This window comes from Tyto alba, unplaced genomic scaffold (genome assembly GCF_018691265.1).
Source record: "Tyto alba isolate M040663 unplaced genomic scaffold, T.alba_DEE_v4.0 Super-Scaffold_1000006, whole genome shotgun sequence".
Lineage (NCBI taxonomy): Eukaryota > Metazoa > Chordata > Aves > Strigiformes > Tytonidae > Tyto > Tyto alba.
In genome coordinates, this window is record NW_024881272.1 from 19,549,238 (window position 1) to 19,565,731 (window position 16,494).

Genomic DNA, 16,494 nt, shown 5'->3' on the forward strand with positions numbered 1-16,494 from the left:
AAAAATGCCTGCTACTCTCCCTGGTTTTGCCGTGTCATTATTTTGCCTTCTTTTTTTTTTTTTTTTTTCAAACCAATGCTCACATGGGTGCTTGCAGCACGAATTAGGCAGCTGGTGACTGGACGCAGTTACCATAACCCGGCTTCACGCCGGCACTACCACCCGGCGGGCAGCACCACCGAAACCATCATTTCCGCAGTGCGGTGAAGGGAGACCGTTTCTTTGAACACCGGTTAATAACTTTAATAGCTTAACTGCATGCAAGTGGAATGACTTAAGCATGCCTGTTATCCCACTTAGTTCACTGTACTGCTGGCTGCCCTACCGTTCTGTGACCAGAAAGGTTTTGAGTTTTGTTGGTTGTGGGTTTGTTTGGTTTGGTTTGTTTTTTTATTACAGATGAGACACAGCTAATTCTAACATAAGCGTTACGGTTTTTTCTGCTGATGCAGAAGCTCAAGTTAGTAAATCTGGAGACGGCATTACCATCCAATAGAAAGTACATGCAGCAGAGAGAGCCGTCAGTCACGCGCGGCAGGAGGGAGATGTGCAGCAGAAGGTGACAGGCGCGGCGTGTGCCCGTGTCCCCAGCCCACCGCAGCCCCCGAGGCTGGGGCAGGCGTGCGGGGGGGCCCGGCCCTGTCCCCCGCGGAGCCGCGGGAGCGGAGCAGGGGGCCGGCGGTGGGCTCCGAGCCCCGCGCTCCCACGGCCGCGCCAGCAGCCCCCGGCCCCGCAGGAGGCGAGGGAGCAGCGGGACCTTCGCGGCAAGGACGTGACCCGGCGGGCAGGTACGCTGAAGCCTTTTCTTTAAAAAACACGAAGCGGGGACGGGGAACACGCCCCCAGCTTTTGGCTTTGGGATGCCGCGGTGCATCAGCGCCCAGGCGGGCCCGGGAGGGGCCGGGGGCTGCCGCGCTCCGCCCGCACCGGCGGCCCCGGGGGATCGGCGGTGCCCCGCGGCGGGGAGGGGAGGGGAGGGAGGGGCGGGGAGGAAGGCAGGGGAGGCCGGCGAGGCCGGCGGCGGCCCCCGCGCGACCTGAGAGGCTGCGCGAGGCGTGAGCGGCTGTGAGCGTGTCCGGCAGCCGCCTGTCGCCGGTCGCGCCGTGGGCCGTGGGGTGGTCGCCGCGCTGGGGGCTGCCCGCCCACTCCCCCCGCGGCTCCACGGCCCACGCTGCCTACGCTGCCGCTGCGCGGGCCCGAGCGAGATCAGCTCCCGTGGACTTGTCTGGAGCATCAACTCAAGCCGATACCGTGAGGTCAGGAAGTATTTATTTATTATTATTACTATTATTGTTATTATTATTTTAATCAAGCATGTGCATTGACAGGAATATTGCAGTATCAGAGTGGGGCTTAATGTAGAAATGATTGATCAGCTGTAAGAAAGATGAGTGAAGACTGGAGTACTCTATCCCAAAAGACAGTGGAGACCTGATAAAACAGGAGCAGATTTTTTTTTTTTTTAAAGCCTACTTATGAGCCTATTCTCAGTGTTAAATGGCTGATTCAAAACTTGTCTTGCCCTCGCTGAGGTATGGGGAAATTGAAGGTCTGGAACCGTATCTGAAAACAAACTTGTGCTCTGGTGTGTGCAATGGCTGCTTGAGGAGAGTGGATGCGATCTATGCATTTTTTAAAATTAATATTGGTGATTTTTTTTTTGAGTTATATAAGAAACTTCTTATGCAAATTAAAAATAATTTGTCTAATATGGCACATCTTTAAATTTATTCACAACCTGGGCTGTCTCCTGTTCTTAATGTCAACAATCTTTTACCTGAAATAAATATTCCTGGCTACCTCTTAAGAAGTAGTTTATAAAGCATTTATAAAATGTTTGGGTGTGAAGTTAACAACAGATTAACATCTAAACATGTGGAATACTGTAGAGAGTAACATCTCAGACTGTTTATAAGATTCTCTTCTAGTTTTTCCCTTCATACTTGTTTAAAATGTGAGCACCTTTGGCTAATCATGATGCTTGAGTACAATTACCTTTTGATCTTTTTGTCTGGTTCATGCACACCACTGGTTTGCATTCAGTCTTTTATGGCTGAAGAAATGGATATAATCTTGCTAAATGACAACTTAATGCGCTCGGGTAATTTACCTGAATTGCAATTTAGCATGCTGGGTCAACATTTCCAAGAGCAAACGACACTAATACTAACGTCTAAGAAGAATGCTGTCTGTCCTGAAAATTCCATTTCTTTAAAGGACTGGACAGCAGGCTGACAGCAGGGGAAAATACTAGCTACAGAAGTAGGTAAGTTTTCCAGAAGGGTGAACACTCATGAAAGGCTTTTGGTACTCTTCTGAACAGAGGAAATGAGTCAGTATATCTGGCATATATGATGTTGTTGGCAAGTGAGAGAGGAAGAAGTTTTCAGCAAGTGACTCCACAATTCCAAAAGGGACAGAAATCCCACTATTAAATAATGTCCTGACAGCCTATCTGCAAATTTAAGAGCTTGCTCAAACTTTTCTTTGGCTTCTGCAGAATATGTGCAATATTACGAGGAAGGTCTTAAATTCAGTGTTATATGCAAGTGCTTTTCACAAAAGATAAACATCTCTGGAGTCCAGGTTGTCTGTGCAGACTGATCTGATGCTACTGTATTCATGCTTGCATGTTTTCCAGCTGACATGGACTTCTTTTCATTTCAGAAATGGAAAATCCTGATGTGGCTGTGAGCAGCTGCAGTGCTCATGATGATGAAAATCTTTGCAGCTACAAACGACACCTGTCAGTATCACAGGAGGGGCTTTTGGAGGACCAGCTTAGAAGGAAGTTAAAATTCTTCTTCATGAATCCATGTGAGAAATTCTGGGCCCGGGGCAGGAAACCTTGGAAACTTGGGATTCAGCTACTCAAAATAGCAATGGTCACTATTCAGGTGAGTAACTATGGAAGCAAGGACATTTCTTAGCCCATGGGAATTCAAATAAGGAATGCAGGCGACAAATGCTATTCTTTGTGTGGTGCAGAGACAGGGAGAGGATAGACTGCAAAACTATTTTCGTTGAATATATGTAGTTTAGATCTCAGATGGCGTAATTTTCTCCTAAAACTGTTGACTGAAAGGTATCTTTCCTAAGAGCGGAGATGAAAGGAACAGTGTTTCTGGGCTCTACTTTACTTTTTACTGTACTTTTTTTTGTTTCCTTTTTTTTTTTTTTCCCCAAAAAAGAATGGCATCCCTGCACATCTGTTCCCCCCAATACTTTCTTCACTCTGAGTGTGATTGTGTTCGAGGGAAGGAATAGTCAACTGTGTTTCAATATCACAGTGATAAGAACTGAAATTGGTAGCTTTTTCATGACATTTCCTTATGCCTTGTGTATGGTATACAAAGACTCATATTGAAAAAAACAGAAACTTTGACCCACTCTTCCTGTCACCCAGCCTTGTACTATATGTTTCGTATAACACATTTATCTGCTGCCTAAAATGCAACTGTTTGTCTCAAAGTTGTGTGGTTAAGGAAGAAAAAGTTCTTTCATAAAATCTTTCTAACACCTCAGATGATGATCCTTCGGAGTTACCCGTATGTGATTTACATTTATGGTGGTGTCAGTGATATGACAGTACAAGTATGGAGAAGAATGTTTTCCACGTTTGCATGAACTATGGGATAAACTGCAGGAATAATAATTATTTTGCTATACATCTGGCAGTACATTTGTATCCCTTACTACTTTAGTCTGAAGTGTATCATCATCCTCTGTCATCTGTTCCATTTTGCAATTAAAATTCGATGGTGGAAGAACCTAAATAAAGAAACTAGTGCTGATTTAGCCTTTTCAGAGAATATCTGACAGTAGGTAATTCAATCTTAGCACTGTTGATTTGCTGATGTATTCCTGTGTGCATAGCACACTGAGCTTGGCCACAGAGCATTTTAGTATCTCTGTAACTGAGTTTTCCTTATCAAAACCTAAATGTCCAGTTTGCATCATGACCATAAAACTAATCTGTAGGCTACTGATTCAGACTTATCTCTGATGAGTTTCGTCACGATACTTCTGACACTAGACTTGAAACAATAGTCAGTAAAGAGAATTGCAAGCTCCCACAAACAATACATCACATTCTTCTAGAAACCTTTTTCCAGCCTGGAAAGTAGCTAGCCGGGGTTTATGCTAACTTTTCATAAACAATTGCAATATACTTTTTAACAGCTTCAGAGGTTACCCTGTTACAAGCACAGTTTTGATCAGTTCTTCTCAAAGCACCTTTTACCCAAACCTGAGGGAGGGTTGTTTGTTTTTCTGGGTTGTCCTCAATTTGCCTTTTCTGCACTGGAGTAAAAGCTCCAAAGTGTGGTCTGGTTAAGTTCTGTCCTGCCTTTTTGGCTGAGGTACATTGATATTCCCCAAGGTAAGTCATATTAATGTCAGGCTGAACTAACAAAGCACGTGTAACAGTATATGGGTAGCTTGAATTTGAGATGGTATCCTTTTCTTTGTAAAAATGCGAGCCCTTGGCCAAGATGCTAGTAAACACATTAAAGGAACATTCTTGAAACCCATTGCTTTCTAAAGTCAAACTTTCTTTTAACCAGCTGTGAAATGGAGTAGCCTACATGTAAGTGCTGTGTCTACCAGTGTGATGAAAGAGTGTATGTTTGTAGGACAGGATTCATATGTTAATCCAGAAGCCAACTTTGAACAGGAAATATAATTGTCTTTTTTAGCTGGTGGTTTTTGGATTGAGCAATCAAATGGTGGTTGCCTTCAAAGAAGAGAACACTGTTGCATTCAAACATCTCTTCTTGAAAGGATACATGGACAGAATGGATGATACTTATGCTGTGTACACACAAACAGATGTCTATGACCAGATTTTCTTTGCAATAAACCAGGTAAGGATTGTCGCTACAATGTATACAATACATATGCTCTTCACCAGGATACTTTTTCTTCTTCCACTTCCCATGGTGGTATCTGAAATTGAAGTTCTGTGCCAGTTGCTTAAGTCTAGAATGTTGACTCGTTCAGGTTTTCTGTTGTTGCCAGAGCATTGTACTTGCGGTGACATTCTTACAGGTAATCATTATATGAATTCTGCACTAAGTGCAGACCTTGGATTCGAGCCAGAGTGCTTTGCAAATAACAAATTAGGATTTCTAGTAAGGACTGGAAAGATAACAAAATAATAAGCAAAAAGGTATTTAGATCCAAATCCTGCACTTACTGTTTTTGTCAAATACCTTCAAGTATTTGAGGACTCAGCTGTAGTGTGGTGTAGGTTTCTGAGTTCTTTAGGTGACCTTTTAAATAAAAACAATGTTGTGGCACAGATCCAAATGCTTCTGTTGTTTGGGGGTTTTTTTGTTTGTTTTTGTTTGTTTGTTTTTGTTTGTTTTTTTTTTTTTTTTTTTTATTATTTGTTTGTTTGTTTCTCTGACACAGTTTTGGTGCCATCTAAGTTGGTTTGTCTGTTTGTTCTGAACTTTAGTACTTACAGCTACCCAACATTTCTGTTGGAAACCATGCTTATGAGAAGAAGGGAGCAGAAGAGACAGCTCTGGCCATGTGTCAGCAGTTCTACAAGCGAGGAACCATCTGTCCTGGAAATGACACCTTTGATATAGACCCAGAGATTGTGACTGGTGATGAACCTAATCTATTGTATCAGTTCTTTGGGAGGAGGGACCCTATGTTTATGATGAATTCTTATAAACATCCAGTACTGTATAGTCCTGTCAAATGTTCTATATTGAACTTCCTACCAGCCAAAACTGGCAAGAAAACTACTGTGTAACTAGCCTCTAGCCTTCACCTCCAAGGTAACAGTCCTTTGTATCTACTGCCACAAACAAGTGATGAGCTGTTAGCACTGATGACCATTTAATACAAGTGTTTTGGGCTGATTTCAGGAGCCTTCCTTATGAATTCATGATGAATAGCTTGACTGGATCAGGGAAGCCAATCTGTTTGTCAGCTAACTTCCCAAATGACTCCTCACTTAAGCGTGCTATCTCGCTGGGTGTAGTCAACAGCTCTTTCCAGCCTCGGGAGTGGGAAAGGCAGATTACAGTTAAAGAGCATGATAACCCACAAGTTACTGTTGTGAATACTTATCCATTGCAGACTGCTTGTACATTGAGCCAATGATGCCGTTATACAACACAACATTGGGAAAGCACAATTTGAATTTCACTCTGGATTTCCACAGGTGAGGAGGAATCAGCACCTCCCGTGTTGGGGTATTCATGCATTTTCCCTGTGAAAAGCTAATACAAGGCTCTATTGCAGACTGGTGACGGTGCAGCTCATGTTCAATCTGAAGGCAATCAACCTCCAGACCGTTCGTCACCATGAGCTCCCTGACTGTTATGATTTCACTCTGACGGTACGTGGAAGCCTGCCACGTGTCTTTCTGTTCAAAACAAGAAATCGTTCTTGCTGGTTTATCATGCACAGTCAGTGCCGATGTTTTCTGAAGAGTATTGGGCATCATTGACTGGTCCCCAGTGGTGTCTGGATTGTTCTGTCATGGCTTAGTGTACCCTGTAAGTAGCCACCAGTTGTGACTGTGGAAGGTTAAGCTTTGAGTGCTTGTGATGTGGTCCTGAAGCACTTGCTTGGCTTACAGCCTTCCGTGCTCTAACACCCCTGAAGTATAACAAAAGCATAAACCTCTTCTCTTTAGAGGGATGCTTCTAGGAAAGGTTGTTTTCAGATCAAATGAGGCTGTAGTTTAAAAGAATTTCACCTGGTATCTAGTTGATCAAGCAGTCTGTGGCAAACATATGGTTCACCAGATTTGTCTTTTACTTTGTCAGCATTTGTTTGAAGAAACTGGAATTATCTTAAGCTTAAACAGGTTTTGTAACTTCCCCTCTAGGAGAATTATTCTGAATCATTATGAAAGCTTAGCAATACAGTGTGCTACATATGTAATAGTTTAACTTTAAAAAGACATGCATTTTTTTTGTTGTTGTTTGTTAATACAGATAGTGTTTGATAATAAAGCACATAGTGGAAGAATTAAAATAAGTCTAGACAACGACATAGCGATCAGGGAATGTAAAGACTGGCATGTTTCTGGATCAAGTAAGTGACATAAATGCCTTCAAATTTTCACGCTAAACTTTTGCCACACTAGCACAAAGTCTGTTAACCTTTTCCTACATCCTGATTTTCTAAGGAATTGTTCTTCAACCTCTGATCTGAAATCCTGGGAACCCAGCCACACCATTACTCTCCTTAGCAGTTCTCAAAGCTTGCACCATTGATACTGTCAAACCAAAATTTTTCCACACCTCACTGTAGATCCTTCTAGCTTTGGCTACTGAATTTAAGCTGCTCATTGCTTAAGGTAGGGCTGTGAACTGTTTGTCCAGCACCAAGCAACACAAGGACACATGATAGTGGTGGAAAGTTGAAACTGATTCAGTCTTATTTCAGGACTTAGCACCAGGAAAGATAAGGAAGCACTGGTGCTAAGGCTTGCTGGAGTGGAATGGCTGGAAACACTTCTTATTGCTGCTTAAATGTGGTTTGGTGTGTATTCAGGTGTGACTAAGATGCACAGTATGGTTAAATAATCTACCTTGAATAGTTACTCACAAGAGCACCCTTTGTTGGCATCTATTGTGTCTGGTCAAAACATTGTCTGAGATCTTTTTTGTTCAGCAAAAAAATCTCTTTGAAAGTCAGAAGCTTTCCAGGACTCTAAATGCCACTTCGATTTTTTTTTTTTCTGAAACAAGCAATAGGATGAATCAGGTCTATTTTTCTACTTTGCCACTTTCCTCTTTGCTATGCCTATGTTAGGAAAGGAAGAGCTGGTAGTGAAAAAATATAAGTTGTTTTTTTAAAGATCCAGATCTGAATTAATTTGAGGAAATTTAATAAAATGCATTGCGGAGTACAAAACACACCACTTACACAAACACATATTCCATTAAACACTCCTTATCAACTAGCTTTGCTAGCTGCCATGTTATAAACTCACACTAGATGGCATGCTACCTTTGTCAGATTGCTAGTGCAGCAGTACAAGGTTTTGGTAACAGGCTTCTGTAATAATCCACATTTGATATCTATGTAGATTGCCTGTATAACAGTTTTCAAAGTCATCTCCTGGAGTACCCTGTGTTATTTTCTGAAAGCCAAGGAAAAATACAAATGTAATGATTGTAATTGGACAGTAACAAGTTGTTGCTGTTCTGGACTACTCTGCAAAATCAACTTAAATGGTAACAGTACATGTGTTAGTGACTTTGGTATAAACAAGAAGTAGGTGGGCTTTTTCTGAGTAGTGCAGTTTGTGAGGTCAACTAGAACGTCAGTATCCCATTTTGGAGAACTGCTGCATCTTTCAAATTTAACATTAATTTGTTTCAATTTTTTTCTCAAACAATCAGTCTTTTAGCATTCAAAATCTAATCCTTATACTGTTGTCTCATCTAGTTTGAGCTGTATGATAAGTATAAAAACCAAAAAGAGGTCTAGTGGTAGATTTGGTGTAGATTTGACCTTAGTTGTTCAAGAATGTGAATTTTAGTAACATAAGAGATGGAGAACTCATGTCTAGTTCAATGTTGGTCTTGGCTAGCTGAGCAGCAGTGCAAATTATCTGCACTGCTGTAAGACAGAAAACCCATCTGATAGTCAAATACTTGTCTGGAAGAGAAGATACATACTGTAAAGTTCCTGGATTTTCTTTTTTTTTTTCTTCTTTTTCTTTTTTTTTTTTTTTGACAAGTTCTGTCACTCTAAGGGTCATTCCAGTGTTTATAAAATGGCTCCCACCTCTGATTGTGCAGGGCTGTAAGAAGCGCTTATGCTCTGGTATATTTTTGATGTGATATCAACCTGCCTAAAATAACTGAAGTGGTATCTGTAGTGAAGATGCACTTGTGTCTCTCATGAAACTATGTCAGATAAACTTCCGTGGGAAAAATGCTAAGATTTTTCTCAATTCAATTGTATAAACATAGTTGACATCAAAACTTGATTCTTATTTCAATAATCAAGAGGGTCAACAAGATGAAACGCATCTGATTATAAACATGTATGGTTTTGTTCTTTCAGTACAGAAAAACACTCATTACATGATGATCTTTGATGCTTTTGTTATATTGACTTGTCTGGCCTCATTGATCCTCTGCACACGATCAGTGGTTAAAGGAATTCGGCTCCAAAGGGTGCGTATAACTCTTTCCTTGGAAAGTCTTCATCTCTTGTGTAAGTTTGATTAATGTTTTTCTTTCCTCTTTTTCCCTAGGAATTTGTAAGATTTTACCTATATTATTATAAGAAAGAAGTATCTTTCAGTGATCAAATGGAATTTGTCAACGGATGGTACATCCTTATTATGGTTAGCGATGTCTTAACTATTGTTGGATCAACTCTAAAGATGGAGATACAAGCCAAAGTAAGCTTTTTACACTGTCAGGTGGAAGCAAAACTGATTGTTTCTATCCCAGCTAGGTTTAAATCTCTCAGAGGACTTTAGGCAGGCTATACTTGATTCTGAGTAGCATGAAATTTTAAAGCTCCACCTTCTCTGGAATTATAACTAAGATGTGTTATTTTCAGTTGCGAGATTTAAAAACTACAAATATCACTTGATATTATAGTTCTAATTATCTTTGCTCCTCTTTGGTTCCAAGGAATAAAATGAGCTTCATCTCTGAAAGTTTAAGATTGTGACTTCCTCACTTAGCCATTTAGGACCACATATATTTGCTTATTTGATGGATTTTTGTTTTTTTTAAATTTAGCACTTAACTTTCTGTTCCCTGTTTAACAAGTGTTTATCTAGCAGAGACACTCTCCTTAAACATCACTTTGCTGCTTTCCCAGCTTCTGGTTTCCAGTATGTACATAACAGTCAGCCACAACCAGGTTCTAGGCCTTCAATTTCTAAAATAAACTTGATATAGAAAAAAAAATCTTGTTAAAACATATTGTGTGCAGCCAGAATTAGGGAAGAAAAATTACTACAATTTGCTATTCTGAAGCACTCGAATATTCAGATAATATTGTTCGCCAAATCTGTAGCAAACTTTGAAGTGTGACATTGCCACACAACAGACTTTGGACAGTAGTGATGAAAGGATGGGTCTGAAATCCATCTGGTGAAAGCTTGACTGTCATAAATGCTCTGTACAAATTGCCCTGTATTACCTTAGGAACTATAAACTCAGTTCTTAGGAGTAGAAAGAAGCTATAAGGAAGGTGGCTAAGATAATAGTTATCCTGCTCTGGGAGAAGAAAAGACGACAACAAGATTGGAGTAAGATCTTGCATTTGGTATTCCCGTATCTTTTATATATATGTTTGTGTGTGTATATATATATATACGTACATCTACTTATATACATTTCTAAGAGAATATTTTACTAAAACTCTCTTCATTTCACTTCATTTTGCAAGTCTTGTGGACCATAATAACAAGATCTTGTTCCATGTCACTGTATGAAAGTTAGTGGCTGAATAACAAGTTCACATTAAAGCAGCCTAAATTTGGTTTTTGTCAAGCTGTAAATGAATTATGCTAATATAAAAGATTAGCCAACTAGCCAACTCATAGAGGAATGAAAACAGAAAATAGTGAAAACTTATCATTCAAGGAAGCTATCACAATCCATTTCAGAGTAGAGCTTCAGTTCAGGGAACAGGGTATATGCTGACTCTGAAGAAAGGAGGCCAGTATGTATAGGTGGAAAGAAACAGTGAAGTGCCAATAAAATATAAATGAAGTTCCAGTTAGAATTAATTAGAAGCTAATTAGTCTTCTCCTTGATAACTTTCTACACCTCACAGTTCCTGGCTACCTAACAAGATCCTCCTTAGTATTTATCCGAGCTCTGATGACAAGTCATGCTGTTTTTTAAAAACTGCTTTGCCTGTGTACTTGAAGAACCTTCTTTGCTCTGTGGTTCTAAAGCCACACCTACCCTGTCCATTGGGATGCAGTGGGGAGATTCCCAAGCTGCTCTGGGGAATCTGTCAATGCAGATCCCAGAAGCATTTGTTGCAGGTCTGGAAGCAGCATAAGAATGTTTGCAGTGCCACTTTGCAGGTCTTAGTGAGCCAGGTACAGAGGGGGTGTCTCTGTACCTGCAGTGCAGCTGCACACTTGGCCTTGCAAATGAAGCTTGTCTTGTCAGAATCTACTTTATAAACAGCCATATGTAAAGGCATGTGAAATGAGTTACACTTGAAAGTGCCCTTGCTTCTTGGTGGGACCTCTGCTCTCTAATGTGTATTGCCCCAAACTAAATTTTAATGGGAGGGATTGCCAAGGAAAACAATGTTTCTTAACAGATCTTTGTAGTAACCAGAGACGCAATTTAGAACCTGTCAGTTGTTATTATACCTGATTTTTTTTTCTTTCTTTTTTTTTTTTTTTTTCTTCTTTTTTTTTAGAGTCTGACAAGCTATGATGTCTGTAGCATACTCCTAGGAACATCCACTATGCTTGTGTGGCTTGGAGTCATTCGCTACCTAGGTTTCTTTCAGAAGTATAATGTAAGGATCTCCCGGGATCTTCGTGCTGTTGGTATTTATTCTGTTTGTTGCTATAAGAGGACTGGAAGAAATGCCTGGTCAAATTCTAACTGTTTGCATTGATTTGTGCAGCTTCTCATCCTAACGCTGCGAGCAGCATTACCCAGCGTAATGAGGTTCTGCTGCTGTGCTGCTATGATCTACTTGGGCTATTGTTTCTGTGGATGGATTGTGCTGGGGCCATACCATGTGAAGGTAATATACTGAACATGAAAAAAGACAACTTGAATAACAGAATGGATTCCAAACAAATGAGAGATTACTACTCTTGTATTCTAAGTTTCCACGTCAAGGCCTCTCTTAATATAAAAATAGTGCATCTTCAACATGATGCCACTCTATTAGAGGAGTCTGACTTCCATGACTCAATCAGACTTTCCTCAAGTTATGAAAGCTCTGAGTCAGAAGTAGAAGTTGCTGTGACTCCCAATCACATGCTGGTATTCTGAGAAATTATTTTCATCTTGCAGAACACTGGTGTCAGACTAAAGCTTTGGAGACTTTATCCTTATTCCTCTTAAAAGTGAAATTGGCTTATCTGAATTGAATGTGTATGTGTACAGGAGGTGGCAAACTTTGCTCATTCCTCAAATGTTTTACTGTTTGTACCTTGTCATACCCTGGGCGTACAAAGAGATCTGAGGGAGCCAGTCATCAGCTGTGTATCTTCCTCGTTTTATGTATAGTCTTTGGATCCAAATGAAGTGGCGATGGATGTCCTTGTCTTCTTCCCTCCTCTCTAGTTTCGCTCTCTGAACATGGTTTCCGAATGCCTTTTTTCATTGATCAATGGAGATGACATGTTTGCCACCTTTGCAAAAATGCAGCAGAAAAGTTACTTGGTTTGGTTATTCAGTAGGATCTACCTCTACTCCTTCATCAGTCTGTTCATCTATATGGTGCTGAGTCTCTTCATTGCACTCATTACAGATACGTATGAAACTGTCAAGGTAAGCATAGACTTCATTTGGAATAAAAATGCAAGATTGGTGCTATCAAGACTCTCATCTCCCTCAGTATTTTGACTTGCAGTGCATGCCAATTTAAAGAATAAACATAATGGCTACTTTTGAGAGTGTAGAGAGGGATGACTAGAGGTTTTTGATCCTTTCCTGCCTCACTTTTCTTACAAGCCTATCTGGTTTCCTGCTTCAATGGAAGCTAAATAGCTACTAAAAAAACAGTAATTTAATATTTTGGTTTGTGAATCTTATAATTTTAGACTTGAGCAATGGCTGAAAATTGGTCTGGGGAGGATTTGGGTTATTGTGTTTTATCCTTGTTGAAGGTTTAACTAAACATCAATTTTTAGCACTACCAGCAGGATGGCTTTCCAGAGACAGAACTTCAGAGATTTATATCACAGTGCAAAGACTTACCAAACTCTGGCATGTACAGGTTAGAGGAGGAGAGTTCTGCATCTCTCTTCTGTTGTAACGGTATGTACCTATATTAAAATTATAAATTAAGGTATATGCAAAAGCAATACACCACAAAATGTCCCTGGTATAATGTTTATGAAGACTACTTAAATTTTTGGTGGTGGAGGGGAAAAAAAAAAAAAAACAAACAACCCAAAAAATCCCAAACTATTTCTAATGCCCTAGAATGGAGCACTTTAGTGAAATGTCTGCAGCAAACAAACTCCTTAGGAGAGGTGAGGGAACTTTTACATTAAGCATTACTTAACATAGGAAAAATAGTACAGAAATTTAGATATTATATACAGTAACTTGGGAACCCCATATGTATAATGTGCAAGCATTAATATTTCCTGTACTCACTGCAATAGGCAGGCCTTACAGAACACATTCAGTGTCTTCTTACTCACCTTTTTAATGATACCTCGTGCTGTAAGGTGTCTTAACTTAAATGGTAGCAGGGTGAAAATCAGCTTGCCAAGATTTTAAGACAGCATGCAGTTTAAGATACTATCACAACACTTAGAAAAGCATTGCCTGTCTTCCACTATGGAGAGCTTAATGCTTCAGTTATTTGAAGTTTTGCTTTATCAGAATTACTGATTGAAGGATACGTGGTTTATATTTAACCTGGCTGGCAGCAACTCTGAGTCTTGCTTGAGGAAGGGTCCCTTGATGGGGGAAGCCTTAATATTTGCAGCTTGATTAAAAAGATCAAAGGCACTTGCAGCTCCTTGTTATTGGGCTTTTCTGGTGTGCTATATTGTTATATGCCAGATAGAATATACTTATGAGGGGTGGAGATGGGGATGTATTTCAGAGCAGGGAGACAACAGAGCCTGCAGTGAGCCAGTCCAGCGCGGAGAGCCGCTGTTCTGACTTACTGGAGATGAAAGTGTGGGATAAAGAAGAGCAGGGCATCTCGCTCCTGGGTAAAGGGCATGGACAGGTTAATATTTCCTTTTCTGCACACACCTCTCAGTTTCACCAGACAAGTAACACAGTGTGAGGCAGGACAGGGTGGGGATGTAATATTTTTCCCACCGACTGTGAGGCGGGGATCAGGACTCTAGAAGAGCATGCAAAAAGGAAAACTTGGTTACTCTCAAGCAACTTGTTCTTCAGCAGTACTGGGCAGCCAGCAGCACCCTGGGCTCAAATGGAGCTGTAGGTGTTTGAGTGCTTCATTTTGGAGCCGTGTTTCCTAAATAGATTACCTAATCTTTAAAGATTTTATCCTGGTCCCTAATGTCTTGATCCACAGGCGTGCCTCATACCATGCATGTTAGTGTTACAAACTGTTTTTTTTTATCTGGAAATGGTGTGTTTCTTTCTCTAGAAGCTAGACCAGGGGCTGACTTTGCAGTTGGCTGTAAATACTGTATATTTTTCCATTAGTCTTCTGGTTTTACTCTGAAACAAATGACCTGTAAGAATAAAGAAGTATTTATGATGCAGCGTTATCAGTTCTATGGCTTCAGCTCCTTAAATAGTCATATGGTCCTCCATATGGTCCTATGGTCTCACACAAGGCTTCTCTTAATTCTTTCTCATGTTCAGCATGTTTTATGGTGATTTGTAGCAGTTTCTTATCAGTGTATGCCAAATTAGTAATTAAATAGTTCAGATGCATTTTTAAGGCTCCTTGTACAATGAAACTATTATTTTGATCCATGCACCTGACAACTTTTTCCCCTCTCCTGTACAGGTTGTAGTGAACATTTTTAATGGATTGTGGGAGTGTATCATGGAGGCTTTAGAGCAACACACATTGCAAGAACTGGACAGTGGAGCTGGTGGAAAATCTTATGCCTAAAGCCTGAATTTTCTTTTCTCAAAAAACAGTGTAAGCCTGTGGCAGAAGCTTATGATAAACTTAGTCTTTTTGATTAGGCATTCTCACTACTAGTTCAGGGGATGTGTGGGTTTGTTTTTTTTATTGGCTTTGTTCTATCTTTTTCCTCAGTTAAATTGTGCTAGAAAGCAAAGGGCATTAAAAAAGCCATCTGTGTTCAGACACTTGGCTAGATTGTGCAAGTAGACTAGAAATGCAGTAACTTTCAACTGTAAATAGAAATAGTGCTTGACAACTGCAACTGTGAACACCAACCTAGCCCTCAGTACTGCAGGCATTATCTAGCTATGGCTGACCCGTCACTGAATGAATGAAAGCTCGCTCTAGAGCCCTCAGCATTTTTTGTTTATCTGCACTCACAGTAAAAATAAACTAAAACTATGAAATTTGGTGTAATTTGTTTCTGGAGACATCACAGTGAATTGATGCACAAGCCATTAAAATATGGCTGAGAGCATAAACTAAATATTTCTATAAAGATAAGTACCACTTGATGTAAGTAGCAGTCTCTCCTCAGAGAGTCCAGGAACATGCCAGGCCAGAACTGAAGTTTGAGGGGTTTGTTGAGTAGAGAAATGTAGATGTTCTCCTATATCCAGCGTTGGGTAGGATCAGTTACAGTCTTCAGCTTTGCAGTGTGCTGACCTTATGTTTTTAAAGGAAAAGACAGATAAAAGCACTTTCAAAATACCTATTTTTTTATTTTAAATCTTCAACTGGTGCACGAGTCTGTAAACCTGAAATCTAAACTAAGTTAAATACACAGAAGATATGTCTCTGAGAGTCATATCTCTCAACACTTTAGAAACTGAGTATTTCCTACCAACCTGATAACCTGGTACTGTCAGCGGCTGGCTGAAACATTAGATTTTATAAAAGTTCAGTTTTGACAGCTTAGTTTATATACTTTGTTGATTGTGATACCATTTAATGGATGCCTTGTTTTCTATAGTCTATTCACTCTGGGAGCAGAATAGAAGACCAAAGGGAAACATATTTTAGATAACTTGCATTTGTGAGCAACATTCCTGTAGCTGTGTGTGACAATGTATAATGCTGTGCTCGAAGGTGGAGGACACTAAACATGTTCTGTCTGAATGTTTACACATTGTAAATGTGCTACAATAAACACTTCCAGCTGCAGTAAGGATTGGGTGTGTTAGTATTCACTTTAAGAGTAAATATGTTGCCAGGTTAATATAGGAGCTTTTGGTTTTTGTTTTTCTGTTGTTGGTTTTTTTTTTTTTTTTTTTTTTTTTATTTTTAATAGCAGTATGCAATTTCTGGCTTGAAACTGTGTGAACTTGTGTTTCCTGGAGTCAAGATAGTTCCTGTAGACCCTGGCGTGAACCCATTCCCAGTTGATCCTGTTTAACAGCATTTCAGAGTTTGCCATAGAAACAAATAAGCAAGTATTAAACCTTACACTAAAAATGCTAAAACCTTACACTAAAAATTACATGAAGTTCAAATTCATCAAAGGCAAACCAAATGCAAGGTGTAGGCACAACAGATTATTCACAGTATCTGAAAGTTCCTGTATTGAGGTCCTTGTCTTCCAACAGTCACCTAAGATTGAAGACTTCTGAAGCTTTTCAAGGAGATTCAAGGAAATCTTGCCTCGAAAAGCAAATATTAAGTGGCTGTGTTTTCAGTTGACACATTAAACTCCTTATCAATCTTTGC

At 40.0% G+C, this 16,494-nt stretch overlaps 1 protein-coding gene across 3 annotated transcripts; it reads left to right on the plus strand.

Moving 5' to 3' along the window:
* Positions 1–682: 682 nt before the first annotated feature.
* On the plus strand, positions 683–15,955 carry MCOLN3 (mucolipin TRP cation channel 3). Of its 3 annotated transcripts, none has more exons than XM_042785675.1 (14): positions 683–788; positions 2,668–2,897; positions 4,698–4,865; positions 5,462–5,615; positions 6,097–6,181; positions 6,262–6,358; positions 6,963–7,062; positions 9,049–9,161; positions 9,242–9,391; positions 11,392–11,493; positions 11,605–11,727; positions 12,276–12,482; positions 12,845–12,971; positions 14,662–15,955. In XM_042785675.1, the coding sequence occupies exons 2-14, from the start codon at positions 2,670–2,672 to the stop codon at positions 14,679–14,681; spliced, it is 1,674 nt and encodes a 557-aa protein (XP_042641609.1). In that variant the 5' UTR covers positions 683–788; positions 2,668–2,669; the 3' UTR covers positions 14,682–15,955. The 3 variants fall into 3 exon arrangements, with proteins under 3 accessions (XP_042641609.1, XP_032856792.2, XP_032856793.1); XM_033000901.2 differs by lacking the exon at positions 683–788 and adding an exon at positions 1,021–1,256; XM_033000902.2 differs by lacking the exons at positions 683–788; positions 12,845–12,971; positions 14,662–15,955 and adding an exon at positions 1,021–1,256 and having other exon boundaries at positions 11,392–11,524; positions 12,276–12,432.
* Positions 15,956–16,494: the final 539 nt, after the last annotated feature.